We start from the raw sequence: 21,918 nt of genomic DNA, 5'->3' as shown, positions 1-21,918 counted from the left end.
GCATGGTATTCATTGAATGGGTTTGTCAATTAATTTGATAGATTATTCTTATGCTTGATGGGTTGTTCTATAATTTAATTCATGCTTGTAGGTAGATAGACAATCTTTACTTGATTTGATATTCCGTGGCTTATTATTGCAAATTCCATGATTCTGTAGATTGATGTGTGCTACAATTGTGACTAGTTTGATGGGTCATGCTTAAAATTGATGGATTGTGCTACATTTAATTTATTTATCGGTTAGGTAGATGATTCATACATGAATTTGATGGTCCATGCTTAATACTGCAATTGGTAGTCGCATTTTATTCACAAGAATGTTTTTCCCAAATTAGTTGAAAGTGTGTGGTTTGGTGAACGAGCTTGGTGGCGATTCCAATGCACCCCAAGACCTCACTTCTCATCTCTTAAATCCCTAACTCAACTTAGTTTATTTTAATTGCATTTTAATTAATTAAATTTTAGTTTAATCAAACAATCAATCTCTTATTTGCAATCTTGTGATCCACTAGAGTCGAAATTAAATTCCAACACGTATAATCCCTTGGGACGATCCCTACTCACTCTTGCTATATTAGTAATTGTGGTAGTAGTGGTTTTTATAAATTTAAACTTAACTTAAAAGGTTTTTCTTGAACCGCACATTCATGGATTTAATAAACAGAGTCTTCAGGGTTTATTTGGATCAGTTTGTCATTGTCTTCGTTGATGATATCTTGATATATTCTAAGTTGAAGGATGATCATGCTAGACATCTTCGCATAGTGTTGCAAACGCTTCGTGAACACCAGTTATTTGTCAAGTTCGAGAAGTGTGAATTTTGGCAGCGGAAAGTGAAGTTTTTGGGTCACGTGGTGTCAGAACAGGGAATAGATGTAGATCCAGCCAAGGTTTCAGCAGTGGTTGAGTGGGGACAGCCTATATCACCTACCGAGATTCGGAGTTTCCTCAGATTAGCCGGATATTATTGTCGGTTCATTCGGGGGTTCTCCAATATAGCAGGACCACTCACCCATTTGATTATAAAGGGTGTACGGTTCGTGTGGGATGAGCACGGTCAGAAAACTTTTGATGAGTTAAAGACTAAGTTAACTTCTGCACCGGTTCTGTCTACTCCACAGAGCGGGATATAGTATCTTATCTACATAAATGCTTCTTTGCAAGGTCTTGGTTGTATTTTGATGCAAGATGAGTGACCGATTTCATATGGATCTCGAAAACTTAAGCCTTATGAGCTTAATTATCCAACACATGATTTGGAGTTGGTAGCTGTGGTATTTGCCGTACGTATTTGGAGGCATTATCTGTTGAGCGAGTCCTTCAGATTATTTAGTGATCATAAGAGTCTGCAGTATTTGTTCACTTAGCGGGAGCTAAATATGAGACGGCGTAGATGGTTAGAGTTTGTAAAAGACTATCATTTTTCAATACAGTACCATCTAAGGAAAGCGAATGTGGTGGCAGATGCACTCAATCACCGACCCGATGCTAGTCTTACTGCTTTATTCACCACTGAGTGGAATGCTTTGAAGGCGGTGAATGAGTTGTCAGATGCTTTCATGGCTTGCATAGTAGTTACACCTTCTATTATTCACAAGGTTTTGAAGGCACAACTCACGGATCAGCAATGCATTGACAAAGTTGTGGAGATAGCTTCTGGGGAGGTTCCATTTTACTATGTTGAGACTGATGGAGGCTTGAGGCACAAGGGACGTTTAGTGGTACCTTCTGCTGAGGATTTGAGGAAGGATGTGAGACTGAGACTCATCATTCTGAGTTTTCTGTTCATATAGGAAGATACAAAATGTATCAGGATATGAAGCGGCAGTTTTGGTGGCAGGTATGAAGAGGAATATTGTTATTTTTGTCTCTCAATGTAGTACTTGTCAGATAGTCAAGCCTGATCATCAAAGGCCACCAGGAGCTCTACAGCCACTACCGATACCGGAGTGGAAATGGGAGAACATTTCTATGGATTTTGTGGAGGGATTGCCAAATTCCTTTAAGGATCACAATTCCATTTGGGTCATCATGCATAGATTGAGTAAATTAGCTCATTTCAAGCCTATTTGCACTGACTTCACATCGGAGCAATTGATGAGACTTTACATTACATAGATTGTGAAGTTACATGGCATTCCGTTATCTATTATGTCGGATAGGGATTCGAGCTTTGGGTCAGGATTTTGGAAGAGTTTTCAGCAGGCTTTGGGTATAGAGTTGTATCTCAGTACTGCTTATCATCCTCAGACAGATGGTCAGACCGAGAGGGTTAATCAAATCATAAAGGATATGCTTCGTTCGTATATTCTTGATTTCAAGGGCCATTGGGAGGATTATTTGCCACTTGTGGAGTTTGCGTATAATAATAACTTCCAGAAGACTATTGGAATGGCATTGTTTGAAGTATTGTATGGCCGATCATGTCGATCTCCTGTTTGTTGGATGGAGGTTGGCGAGAGCAAATTTTTGGGTCCTGAGTTCATTAAGGATACTTCTGAGAAGATCGCTCTTATTAGGGATCGCATGCGCACTGCCTAGAGTAGGCAGAAGAGTTATGCAGATCGTTGTATTTGTGCATTGGAGTTTCGAATTGGACATCGGGTTCTACTCAAAGTGTCTCATATGAAAGAAGTAATGCGCTTTGGGAAGAAAGGGACGTTGTCACCGCGGTTTGTCGGTCCATTCATGATTACAGATCGAGTTGGAGCTGTAGCTTACCGGTTGGCACTTCCAAATCATTTTGATTGTGTGCACAATGTGTTCCATGTTTCCATGTTGCGGAAATTTCTACGAGATGAGGATCGGTATCAGCATATCGATGTTGGAGAAATTGAGTTGCAACCGGATGCAATATATTTAGTGCCACCGTGTCGTATTGTCGACTGTCAGGATCAAATTCTTCATAACAAAGTTATCCCTTTAGTTCGTGTTCAGTGGAGTCACCACAATGAGGCTGAGTCTACTTGTGCACGGGAGGATGTCATTCGCTCGCAGTTTTCTGAAATCATGGAAGAAAGTAAGAGCGAATTTCGAGGACGGAATTCCTTTTGTTAAGGGGGAAGAATGTAATAACCCTAATTTTAAAAGGATAGTCTCGGCATTTTAATTAATGGTTTTATTGCATTGTATTTGCCTATGTATTTATTTGCATATTTGTTTAATTGGTTGTTATTAATTAATTGAATTATTTGCTTATTTGGTTAATTGTGTAATTATTTAATTAAGTTATTCTATTTTATTATGCGCTTATGTGAAAATTTATCAACTTGAAAATTGTTATTAAATGTTTTAAATTCGTGTCATTAGTTTTTATATGTATAGTTTTTGGTTTAGGGTTTTATTTTCTTTTAGGTTATCACGTTGTGGGAGTTAGCCTACTTATATGTGGGTTGGAATTAGAATTAGGTTTTAGAGAAACAACATATATATATATATATATATATATATATATATATATATATCGTTATGTGTCTGCAAGGGTTTTAGAACCTTTTTTCCCGTAACTGAGGAGGCAGAGAGAAAGAACAGAGAGAGACTTGAGAGAAAAACCAGGGAGGCTCAAGGAGGAAGGAAGGGGTTGCTTCTGGATTGAACCAAGAGCAACGGAGGTATTGAACGGCAGTCTAGGAATATGTCGGAAAACTCAGAAACGGTGGTTTAAGGTTTCAAAACTGAAACCGAAGCAAGTTCCTATTCTAACTCCTTCCCTTAAACCTGTGTTTTGTGCATGCCTAGGTAGTCTCCAGGGTTTAAATTGATGTTAAAATATAACTTTTAAGCATGTTTGAATTGAATGGAATTGAATTGAATTAAATCGAAATAAAATTGTTTTATGGTTATTATATGCTTTTGATTTAATTCTTATTTTTGCGTGAATGTAAACTTGTTTTTATTCATGTAAGTGATACAAAATTACTTCCTATAATTAACTGGGACTGTTTGGGACTTAGAACGAAGGGTTAGGAACCTTAACAAAGGCAGTCGGAAAGTCAGAAAAGAGCCGGCGTCGGAGAAGACGGAGGCTATGAAGAGTGGAGGCGGCTCCATTGGAGTGGAGCTGGCTCCACACTCTTTTGGAGGCGGCTCCTTTGTAATGGAGCCGGCACCCTTGCTGAATTTTTATATTTTTATGTTTTCAGCGAGTTTTGTCTACTGTTGTTGGATTTTTGATGTTCCAGGTGTAACTAGGTCTTAGTGGGGGATTTTAATGATGTCTAGAGTTATATTAAAACTTCAAAGGACATGCTAATGCATAATAAATCACCTGGAATTAGTATCTTGAACAATATAAATTTCCTAATTAAATTGCATATTGTTGTTAGATGTGGATGGTTCAATTTGCTACCTGTGTTTTAGCAATTTATTTATGTATGATATAGTTTTATCATGTATCAGGGATGTAAAATAAGCATGTTAATTTGCAGAATTCTACTATGCTTATTATGGATTAATTGATATCTACATATATTGTCAGTATTATCAATTTTTGGTTTATGTGAAGTGATATAAAATAAGCATGTCAAGTTACATATTTTGATTCTGCTCATTGTGAATTAATTAATGTTTATAATTATTATCTATATTATCAATTACTGGATGTATGGATTGCATGCACCGGTATGGGACGGTGGCATGCTAGGGACGAATTAGTTTCAAAATACAAAGTCCTACCTATTCTGAAATAAGTTGGATTAACTATAAAAGTTAAGTCCTACTTATATATATGTATATGCACCGGTATGGGACGGTGGCATATTAGAGATGGATTAGTTCAAAACATTAAGTCCTACCTATTCTGAAATAAGTTGGATTAATTATAAAAGTTAAGTCCTATTTATATATATGTATCTGCACCGGTATGGGACAGTGGCATATTAGGGATGGTTTAGTTCAAAACATTAAGACCTACCTATTCTGGGAATGATTAGTTCAAAACACTAAGTCCTAGCTATTCTGAAATAAAATGGATTAACTATAAAAATTAAATCCTTCTTATATTTGTGTCAGGTCAATAAACCTTTTGAATGACATACCTTGAACATATATATATATATATATATATATATATATATATATATATATATATATATATATATATCTTTATGATACCGTGATATGAGTTTGAGTCTCAGGATCATGGTTAGGGTGCGTATATCGCATAGGATGGATAACTGGACCTAATGATGTTCCCTGGTAGGTCTAGGTATACATGACCACATTACGTGCGATTTGCATGTTACCTTCTACTCAGGCTGAGACAGAATTATAGGCTAGTGAGCGTCCTATAGTGTGTATTTATACATATATGGACTACTTTAGTTATTGTTGAGCTATCTATGATGTATCTGCGTATCGGGTTTCTATATGGATTGTAGTAGGATAGAACTTGCATGTGGGCTTGATCGTGCTGAATAGATACAGTCACTCATTCCTCCGACTGCGTAGGGTTGCTTTCCATGTTTAGCTTTGGATTTTGTTTTAGTTATTTCCTTTTTAGTTTGGGATTTTAATAGAGGTCCACTAGATGGATTCCCGAGTTGTTTAATTAGTGGAGGTTTTCGAATTATCGGATTATTAATAATTATTTAGATTTGAGGTTTATTAATAATTATTTAGATTTGAGGTTTTTAATATTTATAATTCTTTCAGTTTTATTATTTATTTCTTTATTTCTCTTTTGTATTCCAGCTTGTTTACATATTGATTGTTTGGTATCCCTCGAATCTGTGCTCGGACTTGATCACCCGTGGCTCTAGAATCGAGGGGTATCACAGAGCCCGCACGATTTTGCTCTTTTACTTTACCCCAAAAGGTCTCATACCAATTGGAGTGACACACCTACATATATAGTACTTCTCCTTTCCACACCCAGGCGATGTGGGATTGTGCACCTGTAACTTGTCCAATGTGGTAGCCTGCCAGTGCCTCTTGTACCTGCCCACAAGGTTGCCATATGAAAACTTGAAAACTTTATATTAACTTAATCTCAATGGTACATTAATCCATAAATATACTCCAGGGACTGCTACCCTTGTAATTTTAGAACTTGTAAGATTTGGGTTAAAATCATAAAATTTCCTCCACTATTTCAAAACATCACATAACCCCTTATACTAACAAATAACCCCCAGAAGTAACAAAAGCGGTCACTTTACCCCTATTTCGTGAGGCAGATGTTAACTGACATGTGAAATGACAAAATTGACCTCCGTTGTTAAAATAATAAAACCCCCTATATTGTCCAATATCTGTCATATAATACTCTATATTAAGGAAAATATCTAAAACCTCCATTACTTTTTAAAAGTCCGTCATATCACCACTAGTTCTTTTGTTTATTGTCAAATTGTAACTAGACAAAAGCATTTGCTTGTCATACACCCAATTTTAAAAATAATATATAACCAGATACCCTTTTAATCCCTTAATGACCCAGATGCCCTTTTAAACCCCAAGTCAAGTCCTAAACTTGTATTATGTAATTAAACTTTAAAGTTTTGTAAATAATTGTAATATATTTTTCTATATAATGTTAATCTTAGTATGTAAATATAAATATATGGAAAAATAATATTAAAAATAAGATAATTTTTAGTTTAGCAATTTTTTCAAAATTTCAAATATTAAAAAGAAAATAATTTTTACTTTAGCAATTGTTTCAATTTTTTTTAAAGTTTTAATTTTAAAATATTTTTTGAATACTTTGATTCCACTTTGGTAAAGATATATCATTTTTACCTTGATTTTAAAATATATATAATTAAAAATAACTCACAAGGTTTAATAAAACATGATTATCCTGATCAAAGTAGAGAAGTACTTAGTAATTTATATAATGAGTAGTTATAAATAAATTCATTTATAGTTAAAAATATTAACATATATAATATACAATTTTAATACTCCTAAGACTTGCCAATTGATCAACAGGGGCCTAACGGTACCAGACCCCTACTTCTCAAAGGGAGGTTAGGGGTTAGAGCCTTAGTGGAGGGAGGCATGTGTGTGTGATTATCAATTAAGGAAAAAAAAAAAAAGACTTGTCAAATTGAGATTAATATATAATTTTAAATATTTTTCTTAAAACACTATTTTAAGAAAATATCTGAGAATGGGAGTAAAATGACCATTTTGGTTAGTTTGGGGTTTATTTGCTAGTATATGAGGTTTCCTGATCAAATTAAATAATATAAGGGAGTTTAATGATTTTAACTCTTAAAAAGGCATTTTTGTCGTATAATATTTAAAAAGTTGGTTGCCAAATAAATGGAATGAGGTTGATATGATGGTTTTTTAAAAGAGTAGTGATACTGACATCTAACCTAATAATTTTTAATTGGCTATTTATACCAAATACAACTAAATGAATAGCTCTACTTTCTTATTTATTGTATAATTGACCAATTAAAAGAGTAAGTTTAGTAATTCACTTTAATTATTCGATACAAAAATCATATCCCTTTTTAAAAAGTAATTGAGTTTTTAGATAGTTGATTGTTTTGAAATATAATAAGGAGGTTTTATGATTTTAAAACTAAGTAGTGTAGCATTGTTGTATCATGACCAAAGGGTCTTTGGCCCAATAGTATAACCTCCCCATCTTCAAAAAGAGGGAAGGGGTTTGGGCAAAAAAATGTGTGTGTTTTTGCTTTACCATCCAAAAATAATAATAATAAAAATAAATAAATAAATAAATCATTGTTGTATTAGGTGAAGGGTTGTTCAGTCATTAACATAAGGAAGTCTATTTAATCCCCGTAAAAAAACCAACGAGGGTATTTTGGTCATTTAAAGGACGGGCCCAGTTCCGTGATTATAGTTCAAAACGCGTTTTACTCCGCGTGACAGACCTATCGTATGTGGGTATCTCAAGAAATTCAGCAAAATTTGAGGAATAAATATTTGGAATTATTCCTTTTATGTGGCGAACAGGTGGCATACAGCTGTATGATGCCAATAGAGTTGAATTACAAAATGCCCCATTATGTTCTGTAAAATTACCTCATTGCTACGAAGTCATTTATATTGTTTAAAAAATGGAAAATTATGGATTCAAAGTTTTCAAACTTAACTTTTGCATTGTAATTAATTTTACAAAGAAAAAAAAAAAATCACATGATTATCCTTTCAAAAATTTACTCACTTGTCTCTTCCGAGACTTTAATCTTCCTTTAAGAGGTAAAGGACTGATACCGTTAGATCACTAGCTCATTGATAAAAATAATAAACTATTTAAAAACTCGATTACTTTTTAAAAACTCAAATATATATATATAAAATCCTCCGTATTACATACAATATAAATATATATATAAATAAAATCCTTTCAAAAAAATTAATGAATTAATTACTCTCTCTCTATATATATTTATTGTTCTAAAAAATACTCTTATACTCACTTTTGAATAATAATTTTATTTTATTAATTAAAAATTAAATTAGAGTGTAATGAGAAAAAGTCAAGTACCAATATAATATCCCTTAATAATAAAACAAAAGATTAAGCATTATAAGGAAGGTCTGAAGAACTTTGGTGCCGTTGCCATGATGAGCTAACAATATATATGATTATATTACCCCCGAAAAAAAAAAAGATAAATAATTTAAAAACAAACATATGTATAATAGTTGTTGGACTATAATGTTAATTGACTCATTTATGAAATTTAAAGACTATATTAAATAATGTAATTCCTTGTGTATGTAACACAAGTCTTATATGTTATGTTTTTCATATGTTATATTTTTCTCTTTTTTCTAACAAACTTTTAATCAAAAGTGTTGTGGCCTAGTGATATATATTTTTTCTTTTCTAAAATGAATGGTAAGACTTCGTGTATGAATGGTGTGTATAAATTTTTTGCCAATGAAATGAAAAAATAAAAAAAAAATTAGTAAAAGCACTTAAAATATAATTTATAGTATGTTGGGTTGTATAAAATTGATGTCTTGAATTTAATTTTGTGAGATAGATGAATTTTCGTCTATGACATATTTAAGAGTCCATTTTATTATTTTTTTAAAATGATCTGGCTTGATGTATCATATCCACTATTGTGTACAACACCATATTGTATGGGTTCTCCATTATTTCTAATTTGAAGTAATGTGTTAAATTATGATTTAATTGTGTTGAGTGCAGCAATAGTGTAATATATTAACATTAAATAGAATATAATTTTATTAATATATTTATATAAATGGGGATTAAGGATTAGAAAAGTCTATATTTAACCTTATTTTATGGTGATGCAAACCTATAGTAACAAATATTATCAACCAACCAAACTAAGACAAATATATATGTATAAATATTATGTTTGGGTTTCGATTGGTTAGTTTTTTTTTTTTTAATATATATATATATCTAAACATGCAAACCTATAGTAACAAATATTATCAACCAACCAAACTAAGACAAATATATATGCATAAATATTATGTTTGGGTTTCGATTGGTTAGTTTTTTTTTTTTTTTTTTTTAATATATATATATCTAAACCACGAATTGAACCAACATTTTCACTACTTTTAAAATCTAAAACTAAAACCACCCATAGAAACAAACCAAATTGCAAGGTTTGGATTTGTTATAAGGGTGTACACGGTTCGGATTTGACCGATTTGAAAATATTTTAAAATTAAACTGTTCGTAACGGTTTTAGAAAAATTGTAATTGAACCAAACCGTGAAATAATGTGACCAAACCGAACTGAACCAAATTGTGAAAAGCGGTTCTGATTCTAAGCCTTTTTTTTTATAATTCAATATTCTATATATATATATATAATTAAAAATATATATATTATATAATAGAAACTTTCTATCATAATATAATTTTTATTATATATTATGACATATAGTCGAGTGGTTAAAGGGCTAATCTTACTATTCTATTATTTATATAATAAAGAATATATAAATATATATACAATTTATAAAACAGTTCAGTTCGGTTCTATTTAGTATTGTAGAATTTTAAATTGTAACCAAATCGTTTATAAACAATTCCTTATTTTTGGAACTGTAATCGAACTGAACTGTAAAAAAATAAAACCAAACCTATCGATTCAGTTCGATTTATTGGTTCAACCGATTTTTTGTATACCCCTATTTTGTTATGTGCGTTTTATAACTCACCCATGGACTTTTTATCTTTATAAATACTTCAAACATTAAACTTTTTTTGTCTCCATTTGTTTGAATATAAAATATTTTTTACTTTTTGGTTTGGTTGTACAAAATTTAAGTAAAACTTAATAAAAATAACTTGTGCTTTTGTTCTGAAATTTTTTTCAAAAAATTTGCAAACACCGTAAAATAAAAAATAAAAAATAAAAAATAATTTACCTAAATATATATATATATATATATATATATATATATATATATATATATATTCAATTTAAAGGTCACTTGGTTAAGCAAAAATACACAAGTAATGAGGACAGGAACAATTAAACACACAGGACAAAGTTGCCAGACGTCTATAAAAGAAAGAAAACTGTAGTGTGATACACATCATTAAGCAGATTTGGTGTCTAATTAATTAATAGATTTCAATATTTCATCGTACAAGTTTAATTAATTTATTTAAATAAAAAAATTCAAATATATATAATATATATTATGTGGATCTCACACTACCTATTAAGATTTAATCGATGGGTAGTTACCAAATATACAAAAGATTTAGTTGATCCGTGATATAATGTCAATATTACAGTCATCATTGTATAATTTCCTAAAAGGGTATTTACGGAAGATAAAAACCAGAGAGACGTGGCTTTAGAGTGAGAGTGTGTGTGTGTGTGTGTGTGAGAGAGAGATAGAGTAGTGAATATAGACGAGGAAGGAGTTTGCATTTTCATCTTCTTGCTAAACAGAGGTTCTGCATTGTTGTGCTTATTTTGGTGTAAAGAACGAGTCATGGGCGATTCAAGTGACTCAGTTTCAATTGATATTGATATGGCACCTCTAGGAGGGAAGGTAACAAACACACCCACCAAAAACCATTCATTGCTCTTCAATGCATATCCGGTTCTTTCTCTTCTACAATGTCTGCTTACTGATTTTTATTTTTTTATTTTTCTCTTTTTTGTTGTATATTCAATACCTGTTTCTCTATTGACAGTTATTTAATTTAATTTTTTTTTTCTAAAACATTTTTTTTCTTGATGGATATTGTAGGAATGTTCAGTTAAGACAAGAAAAGGTATAATCTCAGTTTTTGTATGTGGGGATCTAGGAAAACCGGCTTTGATAACATACCCAGATGTTGCTCTCAATTGTATGCCTCAATTTCTTTTTCAATTTCAATGTCATAAATAAAGTGATGCTATGTAATATGTTGCTTGAACGCTAATTTTAATGGGTTCTTTTATTCTAGCTCGAAAACATTGAAATATGATTGAGTTTCTGTGCTTAATTTCTTGCTTTCACAGACACGTCCTGTTTCCAGGGTCTCTTCCTTTGCCCAGATGCAGCTTCTTTGTTGCTTCACAACTTCTGCATTTACCATATTGATGCCCCAGGGCATGAGGTCGGTAATTCGTCGCCTTTTTACTGCTGTGGGATTTTGTTTGTTTGTGTAATTATTGGGTTCAATTGGTACTTATATGTACACTTGCTATTGAATTTCTTGGGATTCTTTGGTAATACTAAAAGATTTCCTCACCATTTGTTTTAAGAGTTGATGCAGTTGGGAGCTGGTGTGATATGTTCAGATGTGCCATTGCTCAGTGTGGATGATCTTGCAGACCAGGTTGCTGAAGTACTTGATTTTTTTGGGTATGTAATTGTCTGCTTTAATATTTAACTGTTTTGCTCTTCTAGACAATGGTACTAACAGAAGTGTTTGTAATTAGTTTTATTTATTTTATTTTTTATTTTTATTTTTATTTTTTCTTAGTTGGTACTCACACGCACTTGTCTTTTCTAAGACTTGAACCCCTGACCTCCCTTTGGGAAGTAAGAAGTTGATACCGCTAAGCCACTGGCCTGTTGGTGTAAAAATTAAAAGGCTTGCTTTATCTTTTTCATTTTTTTATTTTTATTTTTATTTTTTGTTGTGGTAAGTAAGTTTCTTTATTATTAAAAAGGAAGAATGCAATGTGGTCAAAACATATAAACCTTTCACAATTTGGAAGGATAGGCCAAATGCAAAAAAAAAAATAGAACCTCTGACTATCATAGCGGTCTACACTAAAAATTCATAGCATACATCCCAAGAGGTTAAAACATAAAGCCTGAATAGCCAGAAAGAAAACATTTTAATTTTTGAGTTTGGGTTCTTACTGGCGATCCACATAATGCACGAACAAAGACTGCGTGGTCTGAGTTATCTTGAGGAAAAGTAACTAAATTTGCTTCGTTAGGATTCTTTCGCATGTTACTCAAAACCTTGTTCAACCTCATGGACAAAGGCTTTGCACTTCTATGTCAAGTCTACAATTGGCGTTACTCTTAGCTTCCAAATTTGTTTAGGTTTCACTATGGGGGGCACCAACACAAGGTGTTCATCCAATTGCCTCGCAAAATAAAGACTTTTGGGGTTTTCATGAAAGTTCCATCTTTATTCCTAAGGGTTTCAAATGGCTAGGATTGTTGTTAAGCATGGTAGTACTGTAATGTAACAATCTACATTGTTCTCAATACATATTCTAGCAAAGGTAAGGCAACTTCTAGACTGAGTTGGCTCATCTAGGTATAGGTTTCTTTATAATTCTATCAATAAAGCTTAAACCATCTTCCATCCAAAATTGCTATGGAAAGTTTAAAAAAAAAAATTATGGTTCTAACCAAACTCTAGACTGTGGAGACTTAGAATTTTGAGGCGGTCTCATCTCCGTCTGATTGGAAAAGAAAGTTAGAATCTTTTGATTAATTAAATTCATTAATGTGGGTCCCATCAATGAACACGTGGAAAAATCCCATGTAAAAGCTTTTTATGGAAAGTTTGATAAATAAAATTCAAATTTAGAGTTGTTTCTGAATAGGGAAGTCAAAAGATCTCTTGTTTTTTGAAAACTTAGCTCAATTATTTGGGAGTTTCCAAATTAAAGATCCCACCATTTTGCCTATAAATACAAGGCTACTCAACACATTCAAGACACAGAGAGAAACTGCTGAACTTGTAAAACTCTTCCAACACTTGAAGTTCCTGAAGAGAAACGACAACAATCATGTCACAAGTGTCGTTCTTCTTTGAAGACTTTCAACACTTGAATTTTGTTAAGATGAAGAAAACCAGCATGCCACACAAGTGTTGTTCTTCTTTGAAAACCATCAACCACTGATCAAGATCAAGTTCCATCGGCCCTCGATCAGAAATCAATTCAAGCCTTCTTTAATCACAAAGAATTGAAGATAGTTCATTACAAGAGGTTTAAAATCAAGCTTTTGACACCCTTTAACTGGACAACTCAAGGAGATTGAATCAAAGGAAGATTCTTGATTGTACTAGAATAGACCACAAAGAATTATACCGTTTTCTGAAAATTAATAAAATTGATTATTTGTTCTGAATTTTCATTCCTATATTTTCAGACACGAAATTTAACTGTTTTTCTCTTCTATATTTTCAAGTATTCTTACCAACGCTTCTGCGTTAATAATCTTCAAAATAAAATTTGCCAAAAGTTCTCATGGCAGCTTTAGAGAAATACACCCTCTAAACACTTTCAACTGAAAGGGAGCAACACTAGACAATGACCCATTTTTTTTTATCACATCCGCTGTATGAAATTGTGTACTTAGAGAATTTTTCGTTGAACTATACACTGAGAGTTTCCAGTAAAAGAGATATTTTGGTGGACATTGATGAATATTAATGCTCAAATATCATGACATTATCTAGTAGTATATAGGATTTTGATAATTGGGTTGTGAGCCGGTGGTATTGTGCTAATGAGTCCTCAGAACCAGATTTACATGTATCATTGTCATAGGTGCATGTATTTTTGTGTTTTTAACAAGATTATACACAAGGAGTTTCTCTGGTACATCTCCTATGCTACCATTGTTGAATATTAAGATTTTAGGGCTTCATGCAATTTTGGAACTAATGGACGAATAGGCCTTGAAATCTGCAGATTTTGTAATAAATAGATCACTATGTAATGTATAGAGTGAAACTATGGAAACAAGATAGGTGGTTTAACAATTCATGCCATCCGTATACCACTTCTATGGGTTGGTTTATATAGATGTAGATATTACTCATAACTTAAATTTTGATGTTCAAATTGCTTTAGTGTGGATATTATGTTCTCAATGCATTCTAAAAAAATAAAAACTCGATAGGAATTTATGAGTAAGCAATTAATGCAACCCACAAGTAATGTGCTGTTAAAACTAAGGAAGATGTGTTTCAAAGGTAGGAGGAATTAGTACAGAGGCCAACGAAGACCAAAGGACTGAAGTGGTCATCAAATACCCACTGAAGCTAGCTCAAGTTCAAGGTTTTAATTTAACCTCTAGTTAGGTTGAGAATAGGTTAGGTTACTTGGTTGGATGAACAATTTTCTTGCACAGACACACGCACATATATATATACTTTCTTTCAGGTTGCAGTTCACATTGCTATACATAACTTAGAAAAGAAGAACATAAGACTTGCATTAAATATAGGAGGAAAGAAACTATATTTATACAAAGGAAAACTGAGTGGCCCCGGGAAGAGTATGGGCCATTGATATTTGTTATTATTGAGAAATCATATCCCATTGAAAGTATTTAAATTTCTCTGTACCTCATAGCTTAACCATTAATATCTAATTATATAGACATATATGTAGCACATGTAATAACAACAACAATATTAATTATAGCTGCGACAGCAAAAGCAGCAATAGTAACAGTACATGGCCAAACCCTCTTAGATGACATTCCATCACCATGTTTTTAAATTGTCACTAGTTTTTTATTTTTTATTTTTTTAATTCTAGTTCAGAATTGACTTTTTGTAAAATTGTTTTTACAATTTAGTTTTGTTATGGTTGATGATTATATCAATAATAAAAATTCTTAAAGCCGGTGTGGGTTTCATTGGTAACTTAATTGCCCCATGATGAGTGCAGCATTATGGTGCTACTTTTCTGGGGAATAATAAATTAACTCCATTCTGATTTTCATGAATTTTAAGAAAGTAAAGGCTAAAATGGTGTTTTTATAAAGGCAATTATTTTTTAAGTTTAAAGACATGCCGGTGCCTAAATTTGTGGACCTCCTAAGTATAAGAAATGCTAAATCAACTCACTTTCTAGTTGCAGCCATCATACCGAATTACTCCGGTTGAATATAAATTTCTTCTTTAGTAATCTTTTTTGGTGAGCACAAGTATGCATACTGGCATACCAATATCTTATTATATTGTAATTATAAATGGTTTTTTTTTTTATTTTTTATTTTTTATTTTATATATATATATATATATATATATATATATATATATATATAAAATAAATAAATAAATATAATATAAGAGGAGACAGGGCTTGTATTAGAACAAAATGGAGAAAGAGGGGTTCATGTTCGTATGGTATGAAGGCAGTGATGATGATGATATGTTTTTTATAATGTAGCTGATATCCTTGTGTAATGAAATTGGTCCCATGAGATGCATCAATTATTTAAGTGTTTGACAATGTATTCCACCATGACATCTAAGTAAATGAACTTGTAGGTTTTCGTGCTAATTTTTATATGAAGAATTATAAAATAAAGCTTTTATAAATTGCACCTTACCCCATGAAATTCCCTTTGAATATGATATTTGATAAGATGTATCCAATTTTTAACATCCTTAATCTAGGAGCCTCAATGAATTGGCAAAATTAAGGTTGTTATAGGAGCGTATTGTAAACTAGGTGTCATTTAACTACCAATAGTCCTAGGTTCGTCAAGGCTCAGCTAGATCGAGGGCCTTAACCTAACAGACTCACATAAAGCCCTCAGCTTCCCCTTTTTTAGTAGGTTCCAGGCTGAAAAAAGTCGCCTTATATCTTTTAGTTATTCATTCATGTAGTTTTCATTCTTTATTAAATGACCATTAAAATTAATGTTCTATATCATATAAAGATAATGCTTGATGAACCACATTGTTCAATCTTATGAAACAATTGACAGTATTCATAATTTTATGGTTGTACATTCATTAATTGTGTCTAGTGCTTGATTCTAAATATTTATGATAATGTATGTTTAAAATCTATATCATTATAGATCTTATTGTTTCACATTTGTAATGAAATTTTATTTAGTTTATACATATGTCTATCAGAAGGATTTATGCACATTAATTTACTTGATCCTTTTAGTTGATATATTGACATTTCAATGTTTAAAAAAGTTTTGGTTAGTTCTATTGCATATCTTGAATTGTTTTGATTGTACGTTGTTTTATCTTATGAAGTTGTAAAGATATATTTGAAAGTAATTATCAAAAAAAAAAAAAAAAGAAGTTGTAAAGATATATTTGTATTGATTTAACTTATTTGTCGAATTGATATAATGCTGTACGTTGATATTTTTATATTGATCGAACTAGTTTGTGTTGCGTGGTTTAGTTTTTGTAAATTTATATGCATTTTTATCACACCAGTGTCTTTCATCGACCAGACCCATGCCTTATGTTGTGGCTTGCGCTTAGGCTCCAAGCGAGGTTCGGCTCCCTAGTGAGCATTGAGATTTGATAAACTATGACCCTAAGTGAAGCCATAAGCAGGAAGAAGTTAACTTGAGAGTGCTGTCACTTTCTGTTCCTTTTGTAATGATGAATTTATGATTTTATGGTAGCATGTGTTTTTTTTAGGGGGGAAATAAATTCAAATGTATGTTGTGCAAATCATGGTCAGTATCAGTAGTGTACTGTGCACTCGGTGTCATTTAACTACCTTAAGCAAGACTTGAGGGTGCTGTAATTTGCTGTTCATTTTGTAATGATGAATTTATCGTAGCACATTGAGAAGGGAAATAAATTGAAATGTATGTCGTGCAAATCAAGGTCGGCATAGGTAGTGTATTGTACACTTGTCATCATTTAACTACCCTAAGCAAAGTCTTAAGCAGGAAGATGACTTGAGATTGCTATCACATTTTGTTATTATTATTCTTAGTAGCATGTTGAGAAGGGAAATGAATGAAATGTATATTGGCTCGTATAAGGTTCTAAACGGAAGATGGGAGAATATCCATCCTAAAAATCAGATTTCATTCCACTGAATTAAGTGAGATTTAAACTTCTATGATCTAAAAACTGTTCTAATTTTATTTAATGGAATTCCTTATCCAGGCTGAAAGAAGTTTTCTGCATGGGTGTAACTGCTGGTGCTTACATTCTTACGCTCTTTGCTGTAAGTTGGCAAAAGTCAGCTGCCCTTTTTCTCATTATGATACATTTTTTTCTTCTTGATTATTCATTGTATCATTATTTTCTCTCTGTATGGCAGACGAAATATAGAGAACGTGTACTTGGATTGATCCTTGTTTCCCCCATATGTAAAGAACCTTCGTGGACAGAATGGCTTTATAACAAGGTTCTAAACTCTATCACAAATTGAACACTCATGAAAGAGAGATTGAACAGAATGGCACTCAGCATCTGTGGCTAAAGCAATAATATGTCAGTGTCCCATGTAACACTTATAAAAGAATGGTGTTTGACCTATGTAACAATGCTATATACTCTCCTGCACGGAAATAGTAACAGTTATAATTTATTCGGTATTCCTGTTGGTTGGTTTCTTGATAGAGCAAACAAAGTAAAATTTTCTATTTACATATTACAATCGAAGTCATAATTCATATAGCATATTGTATGAAACCAATCCATGGCTGCATCATTCATGGTGGATGGGTTTCTATTCCCACAACTTCCCTCCTATAGTATTTTCATGAAAATTTGATAAATTGGCTCAAAATTTAGTACAACTTTATTTGTGCAGGTATTGTTGAACTTATTGTACTTTTACGGAATGTGTGGTTTATTGAAGGAATGCCTTCTCCAGCGCTATTTTAGCAAGGTACTTCATATCACCTTAATTTGAAGATTTCTCTCTGATCTTGGGTAAATTTAATCCTATAATACTTCTCAGGAACTTAGGTATGGCATGCAGGATGCAGAGTCAGACACCATCCAAGCTTGCCGAAGGGTAAGCAAATCTCAACTGCAACCTAAAATTCTTATTGTTTTCTGTTGGAATGAGTGATCTAAACCTTACTTTATCAAGGTCACAATAATGTCTAAAAGAAGCTTATATGTATGAAACTTGCATGGAGAGATCATTTTTTTATTTGTCTTTTCATTGTTTCATGTTTAATTGTTTAAACTTTATAATCTATATTTATAATATGATCTGTGTGAGTTGCATTTGTTGAGAAGAGAACACTGAACACCCAAGCCCTTTCATGCTTGTGCAAACCATTCACATGTTATACTTCCATGCACCATTTTCTATTATCAAAAAGGAGGAGCAATCATTTAATTCTCTCTGTTGCATCCTTGTTGATTTTCAATATATATAAATATATAGATGTACAAAATGAAACAGGCTTAATCTGTCTATCCTGTGTCTGCAGTTGTTGGATGAAAGGCAAAGTTTGAACGTCATGCGACTTCTTCAAGCAATTAATGAGTAAAATCTTGCATGTTTTATGAATTTGTCTTTTCAATTATCATAATTTTGTAATTTTTCTGCCCCAGCTTTATTTTAAACTGTGTTCTGCACCAACTTAGGAAGGCCTGAGATTGTCACTGGTCACATTAACATAATGTTCTACTTGGCTTGTGGTAACCATGTTTCTTTGGCAAAAAATGCTTATGTTTCAACCCACCCTTCTTCTTCTACATTTTTTTTTTAAAAAAAAAAAGAAAAAAAAAGTCTTAATTGGATACTTTATATCTGCAAATAGGATTTTCCTCAGGAAACAACAAATGTATTATACGTCAAAGATATGTCAGTGGGAGAGTGGTTGATTGACTCCTGACAATTTTGTGCCAGTACCTGACTCCATCTTTTGCTTTGGGACGTGATATGGTTAGGATTTAAATCACAAGATTCAAAAATAGATTTACATAAATTTGGCAGAAGCGGCTGAAAATGACAAAGCTCCTTAGGTTTTTTCGTCTACCGATAGCTACCTCCCCAACTTGCCTTTGCCGTCCAATATGAAGTTTTATTCTTGTAAAGAATGAAGAATTTCTTTTCTTGTTAAGTTGCCTCCCATCAGTTAATAACAGAGTTTTTTGGCAGGAGGCATGATCTCACAGATGGCTTAAAGAAGCTGCACTGCAAAACTCTCATATTTGTAGGTGAATGCAGTCCATTCTATGCCGACTCCGTGTACATGAATTCCATAATGGACCAGAGAATCAGCACACTTGTTGAGGTAAAACTTTTTCTTCGTCTCTCACCCAATTTATCTTTCTCGGGACTATATATAGGTTGCAATGTCTAGCACATGGTTTTAAAACTTGCATTTCAAGATTTAGGATGAGAAACTTGCAAGTGTATTGCATTTAACGGGATAAAATTTGTTCTCAAGCCTGTGAAATGATTGAGAATAGCTCTGGGAGTAGGTTGTAAAACCTCTCATGGGAAGCTTTTGGGGAAGAATGGGATTTATTGAATTTCCTTTTGGTGTAAACTTTCTGCTGATGATTTTCTTTGCGTTCAAATTCCTAGTAATTCTGTGTGCCTTGAAGAGACAAATAGGGAAAAGGATAAAAAGGTGAAAGGAAAAGGTTATGAAGACGGTGTCTTACTCCTTCCAATGGCTCTTTTCCTTATTTCATACACTTACCCGAGCACACAGTTATCAAGCCCTACCCAAGCACAATATGTTGGGGATAGCCTAAGGAAACCAGCTTCATAATTGTAGCTTCAAATTAGATGAAATTTGAAGCATGCCTTATTTTTTTTTTTTTATTATTTTGTCGTGGTAATTAACTCCCACTTTGCTCATGGGGAGACCTGAACCCTCTACCTTTTTCACTTTTAAATAATGCCTTGATTATAAAGTTCAATAATTCATCCTTGTTGACCTATTTTGCCCTGAATTTGAGTTGTGCAATTCCAAATATTGGACCCAAACTTTCATTTAATGTTTATATATATATATATATATATATATATATATATATATATATATAGAGAGAGAGAGAGAGAGAGAGAGAGAGAGAGAGAGAAAGTAAAAAAGAGTGTGTTAGTAAATGAGGAAAAGCTTTGTAGCTGTGCACCGAGAGAAGGAACTGCTTGTCGGGTGGTCACCCAAGTGATTCTGCTTAAGTTAGGGCCTCCACGTTCATGGCATGTTGCAAGGTTTATTATAGATTATAATAAATATGGTATGATGATTATATTTGCATGTAACAGGTTCAATCATGCGGCTCACTAGTGACGGAAGAGCACCCATTCGCAATGCTAATCCCCATGGAATTCTTCTTAATGGGGTTTGGTGTCTACCGGCAGCCACCTTTTGCTTCCTCGTCGAGTCATGGCTCAACCCCTGCCAGGCTTTCAATCCACTCATGTATAGCACCAGAGCTGCTCTCTCCAGAGAGTCTAGGTATCAAGCTAAAACCCATCAAAACCCGTGCAACCATTGAAGCTTAAAGCAGAAAATGTGCCCCTCTTCATGTCATTGCTGCATTCCACAAATGTCGGATGCCATAGCTTTTTTTTCTTTTTCTTTTCTTGCACATATAAATGTAGTCACATTTAGTGTATCATTATTCATTCTTTGATTGAATTAATGTGTTGATAGCGGCGTGTTTTGGTGTGTAAATTCATTTGAATGGATTCTTTCTAGGTGATTAGACAAATTGATTAAGAGATGTTTAATCATTTTGAGGTTAGTGGTGTGATTTTGTTGAAGGGAATCATGTGTATGTGTACTTTTTCTTTAAAAATCACTGCTGTGTAATTTTGATAATACTTTGTAATAGCAAGCCAAAGGAAGACCTAGTGGCCAAATTTCTTCTTCTTCTTCTTCTTTTTTTTATATTATTTTTTTTCAATTCATAATTACAAGTTTTATTGATGCATGTAGGCTCTTCACTTTTTTTTTCTCCTTCCTACCCTCGACTTTGACTTCAATGTTAAGATTAGGGATTTTTTTTTTCTTGGTTTTAAAGACCCAACCTTTGGTTGTGGGGTCTCTTTTACTTTTACGTTAAGATTAGACTTTTAAAGACAATGAAGTATTACTAGGCTACAACCTTTAAAAACAAAATTAGAGATTTTTTTTTTTTTTTTTTGTTTTTTTTTTGAGGGTCTTTAATTTCAATGTTAATATTAGGGATTCAAAAACTAATTTGGTTGTGGGGCCTTCAACTTTGATGTTAAGATTAGGGTTTTAAACACCCAACGTTTGGTTGTGGGCCCTTTTACTTCAATGTTAAGATTAGGATTTTAAAGACAATAAAATATTACTAGACTACAACCCTAAAATTAGGGTTTTAACTAATATTGTATTAGAGTTAACATCAATTACAAAGAAACTAATAATCCCCAAAAAAATTTTGAACTAATACAATCTTCTTTAAAAAATTAAGATATTCTTCTATTTTTTGGTACAATCCTTCGTATATCCTTCCCTGAACGAATTAATACAATCTTCTTTCAAAATCACCCTCAAGTCATTAAAAAACTGTTGATTTCAGAGAGAAGAGAAAAGAATAATCTCTCGAGTACTTGAGCTTTGCTATTTTCTTCCGGAGTTGTTCAGGACTAAGCTGCGCTGCGCATAAGAAGGAACGACGTCGTCTCCTGTTTCCGCGCCTACGAACGCTTCTCGGTTTGGTTGGCACGTAAAGAACTGCCCTGATTTTTTTGTCTTGAGATTGCATCGTCATCTTCATCATGATTCTATATATATATATATATATATACGGCTTCAGATAGAGATAGAG

The 21,918-nt window shown here is 32.7% G+C and overlaps 1 protein-coding gene across 3 annotated transcripts; it reads left to right on the top strand.

Annotated features, from left to right (window-relative positions):
• Positions 1-10,802: 10,802 nt before the first annotated feature.
• Positions 10,803-20,990, top strand: LOC132295212 (protein NDL1-like). Of its 3 annotated transcripts, none has more exons than XM_059793374.1 (11): positions 10,803-10,994; positions 11,196-11,220; positions 11,450-11,547; positions 11,707-11,795; positions 17,299-17,359; positions 17,456-17,542; positions 17,951-18,028; positions 18,101-18,157; positions 18,585-18,640; positions 19,259-19,394; positions 20,381-20,990. In XM_059793374.1, the coding sequence occupies exons 1-11, from the start codon at positions 10,935-10,937 to the stop codon at positions 20,618-20,620; spliced, it is 987 nt and encodes a 328-aa protein (XP_059649357.1). In that variant the 5' UTR covers positions 10,803-10,934; the 3' UTR covers positions 20,621-20,990. The 3 variants fall into 3 exon arrangements, with proteins under 3 accessions (XP_059649357.1, XP_059649358.1, XP_059649356.1); XM_059793375.1 differs by having other exon boundaries at positions 10,804-10,994; positions 11,196-11,295; positions 11,467-11,547; XM_059793373.1 differs by having other exon boundaries at positions 10,804-10,994; positions 11,196-11,295.
• Positions 20,991-21,918: the final 928 nt, after the last annotated feature.

This window comes from Cornus florida, unplaced genomic scaffold, assembly GCF_030987335.1.
Source record: "Cornus florida cultivar Cherokee Brave unplaced genomic scaffold, ASM3098733v1 CherokeeBrave_3.0.0_Hap2_Chr02, whole genome shotgun sequence".
NCBI lineage: Eukaryota > Viridiplantae > Streptophyta > Magnoliopsida > Cornales > Cornaceae > Cornus > Cornus florida.
This window is presented reverse-complemented; position numbering and strand designations above follow the sequence as displayed.

Bases quoted from the DNA above. Each gene is read 5' to 3' on its own strand.
- LOC132295212 (XM_059793373.1), top strand. From the start codon at position 10,935: ATGGGCGATTCAAGTGACTCAGTTTCAATTGATATTGATATGGCACCT. The intron at 17,543-17,950 runs GTTCTAAACTCT...TTATTTGTGCAG, and splicing joins CAGAATGGCTTTATAACAAG to GTATTGTTGAACTTATTGTA. The intron at 18,641-19,258 runs GTAAAATCTTGC...GTTTTTTGGCAG, and splicing joins CTTCTTCAAGCAATTAATGA to GAGGCATGATCTCACAGATG.